This window comes from Rhipicephalus microplus, chromosome X (assembly GCF_043290135.1).
Source record: "Rhipicephalus microplus isolate Deutch F79 chromosome X, USDA_Rmic, whole genome shotgun sequence".
Lineage (NCBI taxonomy): Eukaryota > Metazoa > Arthropoda > Arachnida > Ixodida > Ixodidae > Rhipicephalus > Rhipicephalus microplus.
Genome location: NC_134710.1, coordinates 430053619 through 430076022, shown reverse-complemented (window position 1 = coordinate 430076022; position 22404 = coordinate 430053619). Strand labels below are relative to the sequence as shown.

Sequence of the window (22404 nt, the reverse complement as noted above, 5' to 3'; positions counted from 1 at the left end):
ACACCATGAATCACTCAATCCTCTTCACAATGTAGCTCGGAATAGCCACTTATTACAGCTCCAGCAGTCAAGGATTCCGTATGTGCTGTATATGCTTCATTTGCTTATGGAGTGCTCGACTTGTCCCTAATGAAGCTTAACGGCAAATTAGTGCCACCGCACACTGTACTGCGCGTCGGATGCGCTCGCGGTATTCCAGGGAAAAGCTTTGGGCGAGTAGGGCGTGGGGCACCGCGGCGACTAAGCGGGAGGGGTCGGGAGCTGGGGAGGTATACGTTGAACAGTAATTGTACGGGTGTGTGGAGCGCGGGGGCCATGACCGCAGAAAGCTTTCAGCCTCTTTCCGTAAGCCGCGCCGATCCGGTGAACAACCCTGATAGCACGTGCAGCTCCCGTTCCGCGCCCGCGTTGAGGTCGTGGTGCGGCCATTGCGCGATTTTGATACAACGTCGCGTACGCTGACATGTGCTCATAAAACGAGTGGTTCGCAGTGGTGTATCAGGCCCCTCTCGAGTTATTTGTCCTCACGTATAGCGGCAGATTACGGTTAGTATGTAGGCATCTTCTATCAAAGTACTGCGCGTCCTGACGGCGCGCAATGGGCTTTTTTTTTTTTTTCATGCGTACGCAAATCTCACCGGCTGCGATTCCCCCGCCCACTCTGCAGTAAATCAGCGCGGGGGGGGAAGCACAAATGCGCGAATGAGGTTTTGTATATTTCTTATTTTGCACGTCGCACATGGAAGTTCTTTTCTTATGTGTTATATATATATATATATATATATATATATATATATATATATATATATATATATATATATATATATATATATATATATATATATATATTAATATATATATATATATATATATATTAATATATATATATATATATATATATATATATATCAGCTTAATCAACGAAGAATATCTTTGGAAAAACTACCTAAATAAAATTCACGAACGATGCAAGGCGAGTAACGCACTCGTGCATGTCAGTTGCTTCGCTTCAGAATAGCGGAGTCACGAGTTCGATAGCAGTCGCATTTTGATAGGAGTCAACTGCTAGAGGCCCATGCACTGTGCAATGTGAGTGCGCGTAAAGAAAAACGAGATGGTGGAAATTCGCAACCCCCTCTGCTATAGCGTCTCTCATAATCATATCGCGGTTTTTGCACGTAAAACTTCGTAAATATTATTACTATTAGTACTATTACTACTACTACTACTACTAATAATAATAATAATAGTATTACTATTATTATTATTATTATTATTATTATTATTATTATTATTATTATTATTATTATTGTTATTATTATTATTAATAGTAGTAGTAGTAGTAGTAGTAGTAGTAGTAGTAGTAGTATTAAAGTACTTCTACGACTGCGTGAAACACTAGCTTAGCGATACGCTTGGCTGTGTCTCCTGTGCATAACACTGCAAGGGCAGTAATAGACGTATGCAGAAGTCTATTTTTCACCCCCTTTAAAAATAAACATTGTAATGTGCCTGCTAATGAGGAAGAAATTGAAAAACTATGTGCCATTTTAAGGTGTTTCGAAAGGAAGGCTATATATAGACGACCTGAGAGCTAGCAAATGGGCACTAGAACACAAAAGGGGTTATTACCTATAACCAAACTGAACCGTAAAAGTTGAAAAGATTTTCATGGAAGGTTGCATATATGACAACCCGCTGAGCAAAATCTGCGCAAGTCATAAGAGGGGGTTGCAAAAAACAGCGACAGCTTTACCCCTTTACCACGCTGTCAATACATGAGCGCCTATTGCTGAAAGAAGTGGCAGAACAGTATATAATATTTTACGGGGGCATTTCAGGGCCGCCGTGTTGGGCTGTTTACGTTTGTATTTTGCGTCTTTAACAGCAGAACGAACCGTATTATGGAAGACGCATACACATGGAAATTGTTTAGTTGGTGCAAACGGTATTTCGTGGCCTTCTTTATTAACTTCGCAACATACAGAAACAAGAAAACATCGAGTTAACAGCCCAAGCTGGCGGCTGCCAAATGCCTTAGGGAAAATAGCCTTTGGCGCATACGCTCCTCTACAGAAGGGCAAAACCTCCCTTGAACATTGCAAATCAATATATAGCTTTGTGCAACCCGAGCGACCTTTCTTGACTTGGAGATGCCATTTACAACTGAAGAGCTCGTGGCAGCAATCGGTGACATGAAGAGGCGATCGGCTTCTGGCCATGAATATGCAGCACTCGTAAATCTGAGTTTCACATCTCGCCTACATCTTCCGGAGTGCTACGACGCCTCGTAGGCAAATGGGAAGGTTTTATTAAGTATTCTAAACAGTGTTTTTGTTATACTTACATTGCAGTTACTCAATATTCCTTATTTCTGGTGAGTATTGCATTTACTTTTATAACATTTACACGTTGTTGACAATGTTGCGTTTTACTTGTACATAATGCCACGTTCCTTCCTCAAGGTTTCTTATCACCCCTGTATGCAATTCTCAGCGAAAACCGCGCCTACAGTGTTCGAGAAACATCAGGAGTGCAGTAGATCATTTTGTTAAGATTACGCCCATTTCGTGAACATTTAAGATTGATCTTGAACCTACGTCGCCGCAAGCGATAACGCTAGAATGTTTGATGGCAAGTATATAAATGCCGATACGCTTCACCACTTGTAACTTGATCGACGAATGACGTTCTGTTCGCCAGTATCAGTGCCAGTGTCTTGCTGTGATCTGACTTTCCTTTTATGTGGCCACAGATTGGGCCCAAATGAACAGTTTATTGTTCGACTAGCAGTTTCCTCCCATCGCCCACGTCACGACTCCGTGACAATATTGCACCCATTTTCGAGAGCTTCAGCCAAGCGCACTGGAACCTCCTTCTGTGTACTTAAGCATGTATGTTTTATATGAAATCAAGTACACTGAAACTGAACTGAACTGAAACTTAGCTCCCTAGAAAACTCTCTGCTAAGCTTATTTTCGAGTGATATTAGTGTGCGCTGCTGGCCGTGGCTTCTCGTGTTTCCGTGATGTCTGCAAGCTAAATTATTCCAATGCAGTGCTCACGAATCAGGCGCTGTTCAGTAGTGTCAGGATGATTCTGTGATCCGGAACTAATTTGCTGTCACAAGTTAAAACGTTTTGTTTCCCGATATGTGAAGGCCGAAAAAGCCCCTGGATTGCAGCGATATGGCGAGAATAGTGGATTCATACCAAGAGCGCATACCTTCGTCTGCCCACCTTATCAAAGCTGAGCGCACACTCTAATGGTACCGAGGAGATAATCACACGTTAGTTGGAGGTCCCCAATCATAAGCAACATGTCGGACGCTGCAGGCTTCCACCCGTTGCAGATAAGTGCCTTAATTGGGGCCTGAAGTAGATTGCGAAACGTAAATGCTGGCCGATGCCGAATGTTTACCGTAAAGTTGTTTTTTGTAGTTGAAGCCTAATGTGTATGCACTGTGCGAAGCAGCACGCGCGACACCAAAGAACCGAGCTGAACATGAATAGCTGAACAGCGTTCATCACGGACGACAGGCGACGCCGACAACCCCGAAGATGTCCCGTAGTCACGGCCCACCATAATGTTTCCATCGCGTTATCAACTTATCCGATCATAGCATCATGACGTCAGAAGGACGACCAAACTTGTGACGCAATCATGACGCCCTCATCACTTGGCGAAGCACCTTCGGCAATGTAATTGGCTTGTCGGCATCTAATGTCACGGCATCTCATATAAGCATGGTGCATCATAAAAACAGGTACGCATTGAAAAAAAATGGGGTAAATCTCACTAACAGCCACCAGTCTACTAAAAATGAAAAATGCTGCAGTTAGCCCAACAAATAGCCGATGACGCCGATAGAAGCGCCCTTCCCTACATGCCGTATATAGGGAGCTGAAACCAGATGTGTAGGGACAAGCACGGCATGCTTTGTCCCTCCCCGGGTTTCCCATTCGTGGTTCTGAAACGTTCCAGTCGGCCCGCCAAGTCCGGTATATGTCCTCAGATCAGTATGTCTGGAGCCGAGCTCGGGCATCGGCTGGACCCTTGATTGATTTGATTGTTGAGGTTTAACGGCCCAAAACCACCATGTGATTATGAGAGACGCCGTAGTGGAGGACTCCGGAAATTTCGACTACCTGTGGTTCTTTAATGTGCACCCAAATCTGAGCACACGGACCTACGACATTTCCGCCTCCATAGGAAATGCAGCCGTCGCAGCCGGGATTTGATCCCGTGACCTGCGGGTCAGCAGCCGAGTACCGTAGCCACTAGACCACCACGGCGGGGCGGCTGGACCAAGAACAAATGTCCCTGAGCGGATGTCCCAAGCGGATCACCCATCGAATCTAAGCGGGACTAAAGGTGTTGGACATATTATTGACCACGCCAGTCCGCAGCCAATCGCCTGCTGCAGTGGAGAAATGCTCCAAAGCGGGTGTTCGCAGTTCTTAAAACGATAAACTTGATATTTCAAATTAAAACACATTTTACTTTACATAAGTGCATCGCTCGGTCAAACCGCATGTACGGGGACAGCAATTAGTAGAATCATATTCAGATCCATATTGTGTATGATCTTAAAAATAAAGCCTTAATAACTGCGCCACTGAACGCGTACGAATACAAGTGGAAGACAGGACGCACGCCTTTCTCCCAACTTAACGTTTAATGGCAGAACTATTACACATGTAGAGTCAACAAGGGATGAACGGGAGTGAAAGTGAGCTCCCTAGAAAACTTTCTGTTAAGCTCATTTTTGCGTGTATTAGGCTGCGCACACTGATTCCCGTGATGGCTATAGTGCACATGCTCTCGATTGGGCCACATACCCGAGGTATATGATTCATTGGACAATGATACGCCTACGTCACAAAGTAGTACGTATATGGCCTAATTGAGAGCATGCACACTACACAGAAGAACCACTGTCTGTGTCACGAAGTGCGCAAGAAATATGAGAAATGCCAGAAGAGAATATGACGCTAGTTTTTTTTTTGTATTTTGAGAGACTGGTGAGGGGCTCTTTAAGAGGCTTTTTTAACAAAAAGGACATCTCAAGAATCGCTTTACGGATGGCTATTCGTACGTGTCAAAGCATATTCATAAACTGGTAAAATAAATTGGTTCTATGCGCGGTACAGACGTTACCTATGATGCTATGGAGAAAAACTAAAGTTTATAAATGTCAGTGGAAGTGAAGAATAATATGCAACCATCCGAGAGCCGCGAGCCCCAAACAATACCTGAAATTCATTTTAAATGCAAAGCCTTTCATAGCAAACTTCGGCGACTTTGAGCATATATATCCATTTAGCCGAGTATGACCTTGCGTTCTCCACACCATATCGTTAATGAGATTTGCACCAAAATGGGTATAGCATAACATGGCTGTATCACGAACGTGAATGGATGGTCATATCACGACAATCACGACTAACTTGTTAAGATTGCTAGTATACAAACGCCATGATGGAGATGCTGCAGCGACCATTTTCATGATTTTATGCATTCATAAATTGTACAATAATACATTTCTGCAAGAAAAAAACATACATGACAGGTAGCCATGTGAACATCATGGCGTGCGCGTCATATACAACATGATTTGCATGGCCTGCTCATAATGCGCTGACAGCCGTTTTGCAATCTTGATGGACGGTAAACTTGGTACTCGGTGACGTGACTGTATGACGAACACAAAGGGCAATTTGGAAATCATGACATTCATGTGCAACATGACTTGCATGCCATGCTCATGGGCTCCCACAGTAATTTCGCTAGCTTGATAGACAAAAATTTGGTAATATGTGACGTGAGAGTACCACGAACATTAATGACAAGTGGTATTATAGAAATCGTGCCTTGTCATGGGTAACATGACATCACTCATGCCATGCTCACGACGCTTTCGCGGCCGTTTAACTAGTTTGATAGACAACAGACTTTGTATTATGTGAGTGAATGTACGAATAACAACAATGACATGTGGTAATACAGAAATAGTGGCTTGTAACGGGTAACATGACTTCCACATCGAACTCATGGCGTGGTCTAGGACGTTTCGCTAGCTTGATGGACAACAAATTTGTTATTACGCAACGTGGGTGTACGCGAACACTGACGACATGTGGTGATATAGAAATCATGATATTTCATGTGCAATTTGACTTCTCTGTCACGCTCATGGCACACTCATGCCCGTTTCACTATGTTGACCGAAACAAATTTGGTATTACGTGACGCGTTGTACGACGAACATTATTGGCACGTGGTAATAAGGAAATCATAACATATCATGAGTACATGACTTCCATGCCACGCTCATGGCACCCTCGGGGCCGTTTCGCTCGTTTGACAGATAATAAATTTTGTAATACGTGACGTGAATGTGCGATGAACGTTAATGACATGTCGTAATAAAGAAATCATGACATAAGACGTGCAACATGACCTGCATGCCACGCTCATGGTACACACGCGGCCTTTTCGCTGGTTAAATAAACAACAAGTTTAGTATTATGTGGCGTGAGTGTACAGCGAACAATATTGAGATGTGCTATTAAGGAGATCATGACATGCCATGTCTACATGACTTGCATGCCATGCTCATGGCACACTCATGGCCGTTTCGCTAGCTTGATCGACAAGTTTGGTATTACGTGACGTGAGTGTAAAAGAACATTATTGAGATGTAGTGATATAAAAATCTTGAAATGTAATGTGCAACATGACTTGCATGCCACGTTCATGACGCGCTCACGCCCGTTTCGCTTGCTTGATATTCAGCGAAATCGGTAATTTATGAGGTGATTGCATGTTGAATTTAAACGACAGGTACTAACACGTAAATCATGACATGCATGCTGCGTACTGCCTGATTTTCTCCTTGTTGGCTGCTTCGAATCACATCAATTGCCACAATGCGTGCGATCTGCAAGTTTCTTTCTGCTCGCGCCCACGAAGGGCCCCGTCACTGTTCGATGTGATGGAATCTCACCTGATACCTCTTCCTTCGCGTTTCTCGGGGAGAGAGGTATGCCGGCGCGCCGGTGAGCTCTAGTTACGGCGGTGCTCTGGCGGACACAGCTTCGAGCGGCGTGCCGAGTACGCGCAGCACCAGAGCGGTCGTCGTAGGCTGTCGGCATTCTGCGCTTGCACGTAAGTGATATTCCAGATTATTTTGTTTGCACTCAAGGCTTGATGTCAAACTGTATGTGCCGAAGTGTTTTCGCTTAGGTGGCCCTTGTCTATATATGTTACCATGTGTTGGATCTAGCATCTGAACTATCTAGCCTCGCTATGTTATACTTGTAGCAGCTCTCCGGGGTTCGTAGATTCGTAAGTGCTTTCTGGACACAGCAGCAATTTATCTCGTTCAGTTATCGATACTTTTCACATTAAAAAAATGGCAGACGCTTGTGTGAGCAATGCGTCGATTTTATTTGCAGACAAGGAGTTTGCTTATCTGCTTGACTCATCTGATAGTAGGTGACGTGTATGAATTTTCTGAAGGATGAGCATGTGCGGTTGATAAAATATTTGCTGTTCTGTCTTACTTATACGCGTGTCCGCTATTTTCAGCATTGCTTTGCCGTTTTTGTCTTTTTCGAAATAAATTTTTAGTGCTCGTCTTGCGCACTCTGCGCCCCGCCGTGGTGGTGTACTAGCTAAGGTACTCGGCTACTGACCCGCAGGTCGGGGGATTGAATCCCGGCTGCGGCGGCCGCATTTTTCATGGATGCGAAAATGCCATAGGCTCGTGTGCCCAGTTTGGATGCACATGAAAGAGCCCCACGTGGTCATCATTTCCGTAGCCCTTCTACTACGGTGTCTCTCATAGTCATGCCGTGGTTTCTGGACATTAACTCCCATACATCCGTCAATCCTTGTGCACTGTATCTTCCTTTCGCTTTCGTCTGTTTTTTCGCTCCGTCAATCTTGCCATGGTTGGTTAACGTTACGCAGCATAATAAATTCGATGTTTGACCCTTCTAAACGGCGGCGGGTGTTGTAGATACTATTCAATTACTTGTCAGAAATGGCCATACTCGAAAAGCTTTTATGACAGACTATTTCATATAGAAAAGCTTTATCCTAAATGACGTCCTAGTTGTAAATATATGTCTCATCCTCACTTGTATATTTCACATTTGTGTTATTTTTTTACTATTTTCTTATCTTTTTGCCTAAATAGTCTAATCTCAGTCCACCATCTCTGCATACGGTAGAATGCCAATGGTATATAGACGGAGACAAAAGTGTGTTTTTCCTATAAAAAGTCTATCGCACTTTTCTCGCTCTCTCTATGTTTCACTGGAAATAAATTGTGCAGATTGAGCAAGCGAACGTTTCCTTCCTGAGAGGGTTCCAAAGGCGGCAAAGGGGGTGGAAACGAGAAGCGTTTGGAAGAAAGCGTCCACTTTCTTCCTACTCATCAAGAAAAGTGGGCGCGAAGACAGTCCTATATACACTCACATAATAGGAAGAATGGCACTGCGACTCGGGGAAGGGCAGAAAGTTTAGCCCATACAATGACATAATAGGGAAGGGAAGCACTGCGACGAACCTTCGCCTATCCCGAAGAAAACCCTGCGCACGCCTATGGGTATGAGAGCCATGGCTTTCACAGTTATACTCAGCACACACGCAAAAAGTTCGTGAGTTTGTACCCGGTTGGTAAGCTTTTTATATCGCTCTCATTAGTGAACATTCATTTGGTCAACGGCTAGATATCTCGCGCTGGCTTTATGCTGGCTCGGATGAGGATGCACCTAACGAAGTCACACTGGCAGCCCAGCTGTTCGGCATGCTGCACTTTAAAATGGAAATCCGTTTTGCACTGCTGTGAACAGCACTAGCAAGTTATTTTGTATACACTCGGTGCACGAAGGGATTTCGAAACGTAGTGCAAGAAATTTGTCACAACTTACGGGAATACGGTGGTGCTGGAGACGGAAGTAACTGCGGTTGCGAGAAGGTGTACTCAAGGTGTCATTTTCTTGCAAAGTTACCATCATACACGTGTCGCTGCTCTCGTGCAGGTGGCAGTGAAGATCCCTCCTGCCTGAAAGCTGAAGATAGGCTGGAGGCTTGAGGTTCTTCAGAACAGCTGTGAACTACAGACGAGTCCGCAAGCGGGAATCACCAGCCAGACATGGCGTAAGTCATACAATTGTTCTTATGCGAACTCTGTCGCAAACCGCTGTCAGACACTGCAGTGTTGCTGTTATGGCAATTTTACTGCCGGTATACAAAAGCGTAAGCCTAAGTTTGTACAAGAGAATGAAAGGATTAAGGAAATAATTTTTGCTATTTTGTTAACGCACTAAACGAAACAATTGCTTAAGCTTGCATCAAGCCGTGCAAGGCATGAAACAGAGTAACTGAATGGGACTAATGCGTCTGCGTTGTGCCTTAGCCAGATGAGGGAGTTTTAAGATTGATTCTACGTTGTTGCTATAGACTTTCGCAAGGTGATTTGAGTTTTTTTTTTCTACGTAGATTTTCAGCGCACAGAGGTTCGAGTTAAATCGCAGATGGTCAAAGACAGGAAACGGTTGTCCAAACTCCAGGGACGAAAACCCGCGCTGAAACCATGCTTTTGCGCTTCTTGAGAACTTCGGGCAGATCGTCGTTGGCATAGGCTTTACGTCACTTCCGGTGTCTTCTTGCAGCCGCCGCGACCATTTCCTTTCCCTAGTGTTCTATTGTCGCACGTTCCCGGGGTTTTCGGCTCACCGCCGTCGCGTCGCAGCCACTTTTTTGCGCTATTTGCTGGCTTTTTTATTTTTCGTTGGCACGTGTGAAGTAGTGGAATTTACCCAGTATCTGTGACACATATTGCTTCAGGACGATGGTTCTTTTATAGTAGACCGCCCCATGGCACATGCCTGTTAAGATTACGGCAGTTTTCTACGATCGACTTACAAGACACGATTTGCTAAGCGGTTTCGTTCTTAGACAAGATATTTGTGACCCGCGAATACGTATTACGCTGCACACAGAGAGAAGTAGGAGTTCACTCTTGTAGTACAAAGCTACAGGTGAAACATGTACGCACCTAGAAGATCTCTCCAGTAGGAAGTGTGGCCAGTGGTGAGAAATTCATCGTGTAGCTCGGCACCCAAGCCACGAACAGGAGAGGCAATGTTCACTACTCCGCACAACTAATGGCTCCACAGAAGTAGGCCCACCATAAAATGAGTAAAAATTTTAAAGCGTGTCTTATAGCATTATAATAATTAAACATAACCGAGATGCTTTATTAGCAAGCACCGAAATTAGGTCTGTCAGCAACTCAAATATTCAGAAATAGCCTAATTTTCTTCGCGAACCAATCAGTTTGCTCAGTAATGTCGAAAGTTTGTCCTGATTTCCCAGCTAACCATGCTCTCACATCACATCAAGAAACACACTGTGTCCTAGTGCCGCATTCTAGGAGAGATGCTGCAAGGCAGCTCCGGCACTAGACACGCTGTCTCTCACTGACTTGAGTGAGATACACTGAACGTAAGGCACACCGAGCGTAAGCCATACTAGACTGCGTCAATGAAGCCCTTCGCTGTAACACCTACTTTCATCTGGGCATAACAACTCGCAGCTACGCTTCTCTTTGGTTGGCAGTTACCTTTACGAAGGCATACACTAATTTGAAGGATTGACAGTGTTATATGGCTTGCTATGTGAACTGCATTGAAAAAAATAGAGATCATTTGCTGTGGTTCTGTCCTCTATCTGCCACAAAATTACAAAAACTTCTTAACGTGTAGTGTTGACTGAATGATATGCAGCTTTTAAAAGAGTTGCTAGAGTTGCATTGGTAGAACGCCATCCTCATCTCTCGTTGGCCCCCAAGGTGATGATGACCACTTTTCAGGGCAGCGTGCTTGTGTGAACGCCTTCAAAAATAGGTGCCATCCCACACGCGCCGGCGCATTCGCAACTTGATTCTTTCAGTCCTTGTTATCTCCTCTTTATATTCACCTCCACCCTTACTTACCTCCGCGTAGGACCTTTTTGATTAACCATCCTGTCTTCTGTCTTTCGGTTTTCGCGAGGTATCTTCTTTTCACGGTTTGTCATACTATTCTAATTCATTTCGCAGGTATCTCGTGTTGACTTCACCGCTCATGTACCTTGAACAACAGCCTGTGCCCGGCTACCATGGAGAACAGACAGCAACGATTTGTACGTTACCTACCACATTTCACACTAGCGTCTTCACTACCGAACAAATACGTAGGCAAGAAAACCGATGATTCCTTGCAAAATATCATGTCGCTTGATTTTTACAAGTGCCAAAAACTACAACAAGAAAAGAAAACATTGCGACTAAAATTTCATTTTAAAAGGTAAAAATTGGTGTCCACAAATGGCAATTTAGGTTGCAATCATGGCACAAAATCTCCCGATAGTTGCGAATTTTCGCTCTTAGTTGCTTCAAACAATATTATAATAATTCCCAAAGATTACCGGCATAGATTGTGTTTTTACTACTTTATACCAAAACAAAGTACTATGTGACAAACTTTAGGCATTTAAGCCTAATAAGCCATAAAGTTAGGCGAACTGCGTTTTGTTTTGTTCGCGCTCCAGCCACTAATGTTGACTTAAGGCTCACTGTTTGAGAATGGCAGAATGACACTCTAAGTGACAAAGGTAGGAGTTTTAATTACACTGAGCACCTTGTTGTGGTGTAATTTACTTAAGTAGTGATGTGCACATAAGTGGAAGCTGGTAGTGAAGAGGATGAGATGAACATTTGCCAGCGACAAAGCCTTGACTGAAATTGCAAAAAAAATCTACAGACACAGGACAACGTGCTACAAGCAAATGGCATGTCTAATTCAGGAAAACCTAACTGGCATCTCCCAATACCATGAAAAAAAAACGTGTCAGCTATAGTTGCTATTGGCTTGTCGTTCTGCGTCCATATATTCGTTGTGCCGTTTCAGTCACGCCTTTTCACATCATGAACCAGAACTAAGCCACCCAACTTTTTATTGTACTGAGCCATAAACTCCATACACGAACTTATTCGATGTTATCTTGGACGCGATCAGACGCTCCAGGATGGATGGTTGTTGGAACTTTATACTCCTCAATACAGATATTTTTACTTCAATTATGCTGTTCTTGTCAATGTCGCAAGATTAGTACGGCTATAGTAAGGTTCAAGAGAGAACCGCCGTTTCCGAAACGGGTTGGTTCGCCGACCACGCCACTTTGTAAACGCAATGCATTGTCATAGCTACGTGACAGCCGGATAAACATGCTGTGCTCGTGAAATGCTTGTTTTCAGAAATGTCGAATGCAATGTGGCAGCTTGTGTTCCGGTCCTTAAAAAGTTTTTGAAATCAAGAAGCACGTTCTCAAAGCACTGAAAAGTTCTGGAAAGCTTTCTTTTCACAAATACATTAGCGTTTCTCTATCAGCGCACTCCGAAATCAGTTTTAAGACCTGCTTTCTGCGGTTGAAGAAGGTTGATATTGAAACGCTTGCCTACTCGTACAGCAATGCTACTGGCCACACTGAGCTGGCATAATATGGCTTCAATTTTTTATTCATCTTTAAGTTCTTAAAATGGGAGAAGCTTGAGGTTCCTATTGGCTGTGTCTGCCTAATGATGAAAGTGACAACATGAGTCGTGGCAGACTAGACTACTTCAGCAAGTCAATAATCAGAAAAAAGCTCATGTACTGAAATACAGCACCTCCCTAATGAAGTCAAACAGCCTTCTGAAGATAGCGAAAGTGGGAAAACTTTGTGGGATGCCACTTTGTGTTTCTCAAACGTACAGACCTACTACTTCTACTTATGATTAGGGAACGACTGCCATGCTTTATTCCAAAGCATCTACGCGAAAAATAATTATTCCTAAAAAAAGCAATATGGAGAGTGTCGGCCGCCTCCGGTAGCACCCGATCCTGGGCCAGCTGTTTCATTCTGTGCTTTGTCTTCTTGTTTCTCTGCTTCATTCATGCTGCCGGCGTACCAGAGTACCCGAGTCTTTCGTGGTCATTACAGGAGCCATAGTTTTGGATGACACAAGGTCGCTTTCATTATTCCTGCTATGAAGTGGACTAAACGAACACCTGAACACAATAGGTCAGCTACGCATGGATCTCAGCGTCACTGTCTCCTATTTTTAATTTTCGCCATCTTCTGGCGAAACTTCTTCCTCCAGAGAAGAGGAGCCAAGAAGGATGTACTTTTATTAACAGTTGCCATCATTTCATTCTTTCTCTGCTCAGTCTCCACTACGAAACAAAACGAAACCAAAAAACGGGCAATTTTTTCACTAAACTGCGCAAGCCTTCAGACAATGGAACTGGCTGATTCGAAAGACTAATGTTGTTACCTTTATATGTTATTTTCTAAGCCTTAGCTAGCCGGCGCAAATTGTTTCCGGGTTGCTTCTAGGTCATTGCTAGGTTTTAGGTATAGGTAATGCGACGTGTTTTCTACATTTATTCTGAGCATCGAGTTAAACTACGGACAGTCACAGACACGAGACAGTCACATCACTGGCGTAGGCCATCCATCACTTCGGGCTCTTGTCGCAGCCGCCATTGCTTTACCCCACTTATCTCGTTGAGTAGGTACTCGAGGCCCTCAGCCACCGCTTCGTAGCCAGTTGTAGCCTTTCTTTTCAGTAGAAGTTGTGAGTAGTGAGATCTACACAGTCAATGTGGCACATCGCCGTTTATGATGATGATAGTCTTCTGATAGGCCGTACAGTGGACCACATACCGCTTTCTTTGGCCGTCGCTTTCTTCATTTCTAGTGGAGCAGCGGTGATAAGTGGGACTCACCCGATTTCTTTTACACATAACCGTTTATCGGTCACGATATGGCGTACAACTTATGATTAGCTTAAGCAGCTTCGCAGTTAAGAAGCGAGAACTCGTTAATAAGCTGCAGCAGTTACCATTCGGTCACACTGAAAATGCTCCATGGAAATCACACCTGGTGACCGCAGCAGAAACATCGCTTCACCGCATGTATGCCGGTATAGAGAAGTATACAGCAAAGAGGGGTGTAGCTTTGTATGACGTTGAAGGATAGTAAGAAAGATGGAAATACACGCGGACATAGAGGTACGTTACATAGACTTGAACGCGCTACTTTTACTTCTGTAAGCTTCTAAGGAATGCGCAGCGTAGTCTCCGCATAGCTTGCACATTCCGAGTACGATGATAAAAGTGTACGCGTATAACTGAAATCCGCTAACGCTAGTTAAGGATGAGATCAAAAGCCTGTCGCAATGCACGAAAAGCACCGACCCCCCTCTATTTGCTGAGCACTCAGACCTTTGGTGGCAACACGCTCGCTAAGTGTCTGATTATAGCCTTGACATTACCAATCAGTTTACTTCCTCGCCGTATTCGAAGGCAACGCTTAACGCATCGCAGTAAGCCACGATATATTAAACCGAGTAAAAACGGCACCCGTGCCTACTCATCGGATTTCAACGGATGCATCTACTGTGAGCGCATTACGTCACGTTGCAACAATCACGTGAGAGCAGAATCAGCCGAAGCATATACGGAGCCCTGCGATGCGCGGAGTTGAATGTCATAAATAAGAATAAATACGCGAAGTAACGCGGCACACACGGGGACGCTCGCTCTACACGTTACGGTATGTCCAGCGCCCTATCAGCTCAATAGGCCTCGGCATTTCGCCCCACTCGCAGTACATATTTTCTCGCAATCCCATCTCGCACTTCAGTTTCGGTTATCCGCTCGCAGCGTGAGTGCTGTGCTCACAGAGGTGAGAGTCGAATCTGGTGTTTCACGACCTCTCATTCGCGCGCCAGGGTAAACGGCTCCACAAGATATGCAAGGCAGACGCTACGTAAGCTCTCCCGCACAAAGAATTCCGTTTTTTACTCTTCCTAAGCATAAGACGGGGCCCATGCCGGCATTGGGATGCATGCTATTGGACCACCGACGCGCTGCAACGTCGAATCGGCGGCGAGCTTGGGCGGAACCGAGAACAAAGTCTCCCCACTTTATCGATCGCGGAGGCGGGGAAGCCTGCAACTCGAAAACCTCTTGAAGCCGTCATTATAGCAGAACCCTCACGCAGGCCGTATGAGAGCAAGATTTCAACCAAGACGGTTGCTTGTTTTTGCGCTATTGTCGTTATACCCCTACCCTCGCTCCGCGGTTTTCGCGCGTAGCCCTTGTAAGGGCTACAAATGACGCCTCAGAGAGGCAACCGGAACGAACCGACGCAACAGGGCGCCGTCATGGCATCTTCGGCATAAACATTGGTGCCAACCTTGCAGCAGCAGGCACAATCTAAGCCTGCACGCTCTAAAAAGAAAACTCAGCACAATGAGCACAGCAGCTACCACACTGCCACCATCTCCCCGGCTTTGAGGGAAGCGAAGGTGCAAACCGGAGCATCCTGGTCTCCGGCCTCGGCCATGGCTTTCTGCAAGCGATATCCTCCTAGCAGCACCAGCACCTCCTCTCGCCTTTCTACCACCGCGGTTGCCAAGCAATCGGCGTCCGCCCACAGTGTGCGCGTGCCCTCAAGCACGTCTCGGCGCCCCGATGGTTCTCACTTCGTTGGCAACCTTCCTCCGACTGACAGTGCGGCCACCATCATCTTTCGGCCCATCGGGAAGAGGGCCAACTTCCTGGCTGCGTCGAGTGATGTGATCGCCGCCTTCCTCTCCGGGTTCCCAGCCACCCAGCGTGTGCGGGTGAATTTCAGGCGCAACCTGGTTGCGGTTGACACCCCCCACCCTACCGCCGATCTGACTGCCCTACTCCAGGTTGAGACGATCTGCGAAACCAAGGTTCGGGCTCAGAAGTCGGTCCTGAACATCTGCGTTTGCGTGGTTTTTGGAGTGGACCAGATGATTCCGTTCGATGACCTCGCTAGCAACATTACTTCACCTGTGTCACTCGTGTCCGGTGTCTGCAGAGGTCACTGCCTCACCCTCGCCTTCGCGGGGGTGAGGCAGTGAGCGAGCAGGCGGTGGTACTGCTTTATAAGCAAAGGCGCCCGGATCTTCCTCGCCAGCCCCGGCCCCTGCAGTGTTACCATTGTGGCTGCTTCGGGCACGGAACCGCCGCCTGTTCGCAAGACGAGCGGTGCCTACGCTACGGCATCAAGCACGCCTTACAATCGTGTGCAGCCCAACACTCTCGCTGCATCAACTGTCGCAGGAAACATCCCGCACACCGAGCCACGCTGCTCGTCCTGGCGACTCCAGCGCCAGGCCGTGGTCATCATGGTCTCAACTGACGGCACCGTGACTCGCCACCAAGCCCTGGAACACGCTAATACCTTTGGCAGCAGCGCTACCCTCATGAAGGAACGCTCGTTCTAAGATGCACTCACCGGTACTGGCGGCGCGACCTCAGAAGCCGCGTTTTGTTTTACGAGCACGTCCCCACTACAACGACGATGGCCTGGCCCTCAACTCAGCCAGCTCCTGCTGTCGTCACCAAGTGTTCGACGGCGACGCAGACACTGTGCACTATTTCGCAACTGCCGCTTCCTGCCGCCGTCCCCAAGAACGCGACGACGACACCACCCGCCTCCTCGAAGCCGCCGGCCCCTGCTGGCCCTTCGTCGTTCTCCATAATTGACTTGCTAGGGAAGTCGATTCGTTCTGTGCTCCCGCTCCTCCCAGTGCACTGTGAGCTGCGGCAATTTTGTGCTGTAGCCGTGGGTTACGTCTCCGAAGTGGTGCGAATATCGGGGACATCTGGACTTTTCAAGTGAGTTTCAAGGTCCATGCACTCTTCTTGCCCATGTTAAATCTTGCGCATCACTGTAGCCCTGGCTTTCTCGGCGGTCTCCTGGGTTGACTGCGTGGTACGCGCGTGTGTTCTTGTGCACGCACGTGAAGCGAATCAAATTTTTTTCTTCTTTTGCTTTTCTCTTACCTGTCCCCTTTTATTTCCACTACCCCATCCCCTGTACCGACCTGTTGAGGTGTCATCGAAATGAAAGATAGTTACGGGCGGCACTTTTCGCTTCTTTTGCTTATCATAATCACTTAAAGAGAGGCCATCTGAGGCATCATAACAGGTCAGAAGCCACTGTGACGCAAAGTTTCATCTTTTATTCTCTGTGGAAATAGGAAGAAAAGTCACTGACTTGATTCCCGATGGTCTTCGTCGTTGTTCAGTTAGCTTTGGGCAACGATGAAGAAACTTATTGTGGTGTTTATAAGGAGACTTTCGGGTCAAGTATGCTTTGAACATGTGAGCTGGCCTTGAATAGCTTACAAAACTTCACATCTGCTTCAAAAGAGCAGAAAAAAAGTCCGTGCACTGTACACTGCACGGACTTTTTTTGTGTTGCGCTTCAATCCGGTAGTAAGATACTACCGGATTAAAGCGCGACATTGTTCTTAACAAAACGACTAAAATGGCAAACTACTGGTGATTAGCACACCATGTAGCTGCTAATTCAGCGGATAATGACAATATTGGCTCTGATGAAAAGGTTCGAGTCAACATTACGATCATAGGACACAAACTGCAGACGGTGAAACGTAAGCACGTGCGTTATTAGCCCTTAATTACAAATGCTTACGAAGCGATACTACTGTAACTGTACAAATCATCCTAAGAGCTGATGCTACGACAAATCCTATAGTGAGGCGCATCATTCGTTATAGCGACTAACCAATCGCAAATAGCACTTCTCTGAAAAAACTAACACTCGTCACAAAGCAAAGCCTCCCCCTCCCGTATGCACAACAGGCTCTTAAGCTAGAAATATTCCTAAAAGAAAAATGTTAGGTTGCGCTGGTACTGAACTAGGATTGACCGTACCAATGACAGTGTGCACTTTCAATATAACAGCTCCACCAAATTGAGGTTTCCCTTTTTAAATATTTCCGCACGCGTACAACTTCTGACATCCTTCTTGCATTCTGAATTGCTTGTCACTGTTGCCAGGAGTGCCCATTTGTACGCGTTCACGTAAAACAAACGAAGTGGACCGGAAATGGCTTGTCAATCTTGCGGAAATCTGGTGAACGGGTTCAAGAAAAACGGCAGAAATCGCCAGCTCGACTACAATGTGTCCATGGATTCACTCACTGAATTCACCTGTGCATAGAAACGCTAGGAAACGTTTTCTGGTCGTTCTTGGGTGCACCTGGCTTCTGACTTGATTATTTTCCGTCGATGTAGTGTAAATACCGCTTCAGGTCGACATGCCCATGTCTACCATAACATTTATTACCACTGTGAACGGAAAAATGATACTAAATTGCAGTTGGAGAAGCAGAAATATGAATGAAGATCAGAATTGGTCGATTGATTCTTGGTTCGACCGGCTCACTTCGATTTATTTGAGTGAAACCTTTAGTTCTGCCACGTTGAGTTTTGCGGAATGGCTTACTGATTTGCTGCTAATGTAAATAATAAAAAGTGTGTGTCGAAAGGAAGTTATAAATACCAGAAGGGCCAAATGTAACTTGTATTGATTCATCGATTGAAAACCTGTTCATTTTGTGCAATATCTGCATGAGTACAACCGAAGTGGAGCCTTGCCCTTTTTGGTTTACTCCGATGCACGTTTAGTCATTGCAGTTAGGCAGAGTCATTGCTGCTTAGAACAGCTGCACAATAGGATTGGAGACTCGTGGATTTCAAGAAGTTTGGCGGGTGCAGGACAAGTGCAGCTAGAGACCTCTGTTAAGGATATTTTTCACTGTGGTGGCTTTAAAGAGCCTAATGAACATGATGACACCGAAAAGAAGATCAGTGTTTTCGCGGAGTGCCGCTTAATTACAGGAAGTTAAGCAAGCAGGAAAAGCGAGCATTCTATGTAGATTCGGGCATGTTGGTGTTGCATTTAGCTTTTTAGAGCAAACATTACGCAATGACAAATATAAGTGAGAGCTCATCGAGTTCTTTATACTTGTCTTAGTGTAACTTCTGTATTCAAAAAGCTACAAAGAAGAGTGGTCATCGATAAATTTCGCAAGACCGTGTGTGGGAGTCTCTAAGTTAGCAATATTTTGAACGCATAGCAAAGATTACTCGTGTTGTTCTGCTTCAAACGGTCGAGTGGGCACTTGATAATCGCTCTCGTCGTTCACGTGCCTTTTCTGTTGTGCTCATCGCATTTTAATGCGCCCCCATGGCTTGTGCCGCACAGTTCATGATTAATTCATGCCATCATTTTTCGAAGTGCCTATAAACAGCTGTAAGCATTAGAAACGATGCACTTTAGTCAAAGACTAGAAAAAAAAACATAAAACAAGACGCAAAAGCAATGTCTAGTTTAGCAGACTAGACAGAGAAATTATTCAGGGGTAGAGTCAGACACATAACAAATACCAGAGTTAAACACATCAGGATCGCAACGCAAAATATTTTGTTGTGTTAAAATACCTGTAACAGTGTCTGAGGTAAATATTTCGTTCTCAAACAAAATGCGGAGGTTATATAAATTATGGATGGGCACGCAAAAATTTACAGCCGACTGTGAACGCAAACGTCAGACGTGATTTTAAGTGACTTTATACAAATATAGCCACCACATTTTCCGCCGTGACATCGGATATTTTATAAGAGTTGCTTCATTGATTTGCTCTTTATGACACTGATGAGCAGAATTTTACATTATAAGAAAATGAACAAAGCACTTTAGATTGTAGTAATCTTCCCTTTTGGAAGTAATCACGCTTCTCTGGCAAAACACATGAAGGACCTTTCCTTCACTCTCTAGACAGCGCTTTTTTATTGTTAATAAGTGCGAAACATTTCTTCGCGAACTTCGGTAACTTTGAGCGTATCTATCTATCTATCTATCTATCTATCTATCTATCTATCTATCTATCTATCTATCTATCTATCTATCTATCTATCTATCTATCTATCTATCTATCTATCTATCTATCTATCTATCTATCTATCTATCTATCTATCTATCTATCTATCTATCTATCTATCTATCTATCTATCTATCTATCTATCTATCTATCTATCTATCTATCTATCTATCTATCTATCTATCTATCTATCTATCTATCTATCTATCTATCTATCTATCTATCTAGTCGCCTACGACTTATAGCTCTACTGGGCGTTTGCATAATGGTGTCGATACCGAAATTGGTAGGATGGCGAGCATGAGTGACAAGTCACCACATGAAAATACTGACATGTATTTCTTGAATGTCATGATATACATTTCATGGTCTTGCTGCTCTTGCAGTGGTTTAGTTCGGATAACATATTTCAAAACTGGCATGGTATGACATGACTGCATGACAAATATAAATGGTGAACCTTAACTTGGAGATCATCACACGCACGAAATGCTAGTCATGACTACACGCCATGCACGCTCATGGTACGCTCATGGTCGTTTCGCTAGCTTCACGTATACAAAATTTAGTATTACGTGAGGGGAATGAATGGCAAAGGTAAATGACATGTCCAAACACGATAATGATGACATGCTTTTGATGTATCAGTACATGCTGCGCTCATTATGCGCTCGCGGCTGTTTCGCTAGCTCCACATGTACCAACTTTGGTATTACGTGACGTGAACAGACGACGAAGGTAAATGACACGTTCAAACATGGTAGTCATGATATGCATGTCATGTAAAACATGACTACATGCAACGCTCATAGCGTGCTCGCAGCCGTTTTTCAAGCTCCACTTATACCGAATTTGGTTTCCGTGACGTGAATAGGCAGCGAAGGTAAATGATACTCCTAAACATGATAATTATCACATGCGTGTCATGTGGAACATGACTATATGCTACGCTCATAGCGTTCACGCAGCCATTTCGGTAGCTCCTCATATATCAAATTTGGCATCACTTGACGTCAATCGACGATTAAGGTAATTGACACTTCAAACATGACAAGTAAGTCATGCACGGCATAATTTACGTCTGCCTCGTATTGTCCTGCTGATTTTGAAGTGCCATATCAAGCTTCCTCATTCGTGCTTCGCATATCATTGATTTCCACTGTACGTGGCATCTGCCCATTTTTTCGTAATGACTTTAGGCACCATGCGTTAAAGTGCATAGCCCTCTATATTCGCGGGGCACATCCGCCACTTCAGCTTAACTGGCGGCAAGTACTTTATGTCTATACACATATTCGTTGCCTACCTGCGTGCCTTGCTGTAAATGTCGTCGAATGATGATAGCCTTTTGCCTGCCATAGTACATGAGTCCTGGTCTCATTCGTGGCTACCCGTGATTCTGTTCTCGTAACATTTCCGTCCTTTCAGGTGGCAGCATCATATCGTCAACAGAGGGCTTTTTCATGCATAGCGTCGCATGTTTTATCTCAGCATAAGAAACACTATGTTCTTTAGAATTCTTTATCTATGTATTTTCCTATAAAGGAACACCTAATACTTACGTATTATTGTTGCGCCTCAGGTATGCTTAATATTGGCTTTTCATCGACAATGTTCACAGATATGAACGTAGCCATCTGTTCAAGATGCCTGGGCGTTCAGCAAGTCATTAAACTTTGGCAGAGTTGCTGAATTGTGTGACAGACAAATTGTGTGGCAGACAAACAGCCAGACAGACAGATCAACATTACTCCCTTCGAATATATAAAAAAGACTCGTCTTTAGAACACAAACTGGCACCATGTATGGTGCTTTGTCGGTTAGGAAATCATGCTTAACCATTCATTGTAAGCATCTAGGTTAACCATTTATGCTGGTTTGGGCATTGAAGTTCTCCACGCCGACCTTTTGTCCCTCATTGGAAAGTACTTGAGTGCAGCTTTCTGAATAAGAAAGTAGAAAAAAATGGCGCAGCTCGCATGAATTCGCTCAACGCAGGGTCCCAATACAGCTGGCGGTCACCTAGGCGGTCATCCTTCGGGTAGGTTTTTATAATTTCACCTATCTCTTTCACCGCCTTGCAATTATATAGGTACTGCACATGCTTACACGTGCTATCTTTTTTCCGTCATTTTTATATCTGTCTTTTTCGATCTCTTCCACTCTCTCTATTTCTTGTCAATTTCGTCCTTTCTTTCAATCTATTTTTTTGTTTTTCTGCTTCCTTCGATGTCTTTTTTGTGTTCCCTCTTTTTCTTTGCTTTATTTTTTGTTCTTCCTCTTCCTCGCTCTGTTTACTTGTTCTCCCCTCTTCCTTTTTTTCATTTTGACCTTCCCCACCCTCAGTTTTCTTTTCCATTCCCTCGTTATTGTATACTATACAAGGCTATGTTATATTCCGTTGGCATGCCTGGGTGGTCGTGTGGTCACCCGTCGCAGTGCTCTAGTAGTTATGGTGCTCGAAGGCTGAGCCGCTGGTCACGGGATCGAATCCCGTCCACGGCAACCACATTTCCGACGGAGGTGAAAATGCTCGAGGGCCGTGTACTTAAATTGAGGTGCATGTTGAA

General features: G+C 44.8%; 1 protein-coding gene across 4 annotated transcripts in view; it reads left to right on the top strand.

Annotated features, from left to right (window-relative positions):
- LOC142776558 (uncharacterized) overlaps positions 1-22404 on the top strand; it is a 313558-nt gene that overhangs the window by 32338 nt on the left and 258816 nt on the right. Inside the window, exons 1-2 of one of the 4 annotated variants that reach the window (XM_075880431.1) lie at positions 8894-9171; positions 11117-11199. The exons of 1 other annotated variant lie outside the window; for it this stretch is intronic. In XM_075880431.1, the coding sequence (XP_075736546.1) occupies positions 9167-9171; positions 11117-11199 (88 nt within the window). In that variant the 5' untranslated portion in view covers positions 8894-9166. Of the gene's footprint in view, positions 1-8893; positions 9172-11116; positions 11200-22404 lie in introns of those variants that run through there. 2 more of the 4 variants (XM_075880430.1, XM_075880433.1) reach the window with 2 other exon arrangements.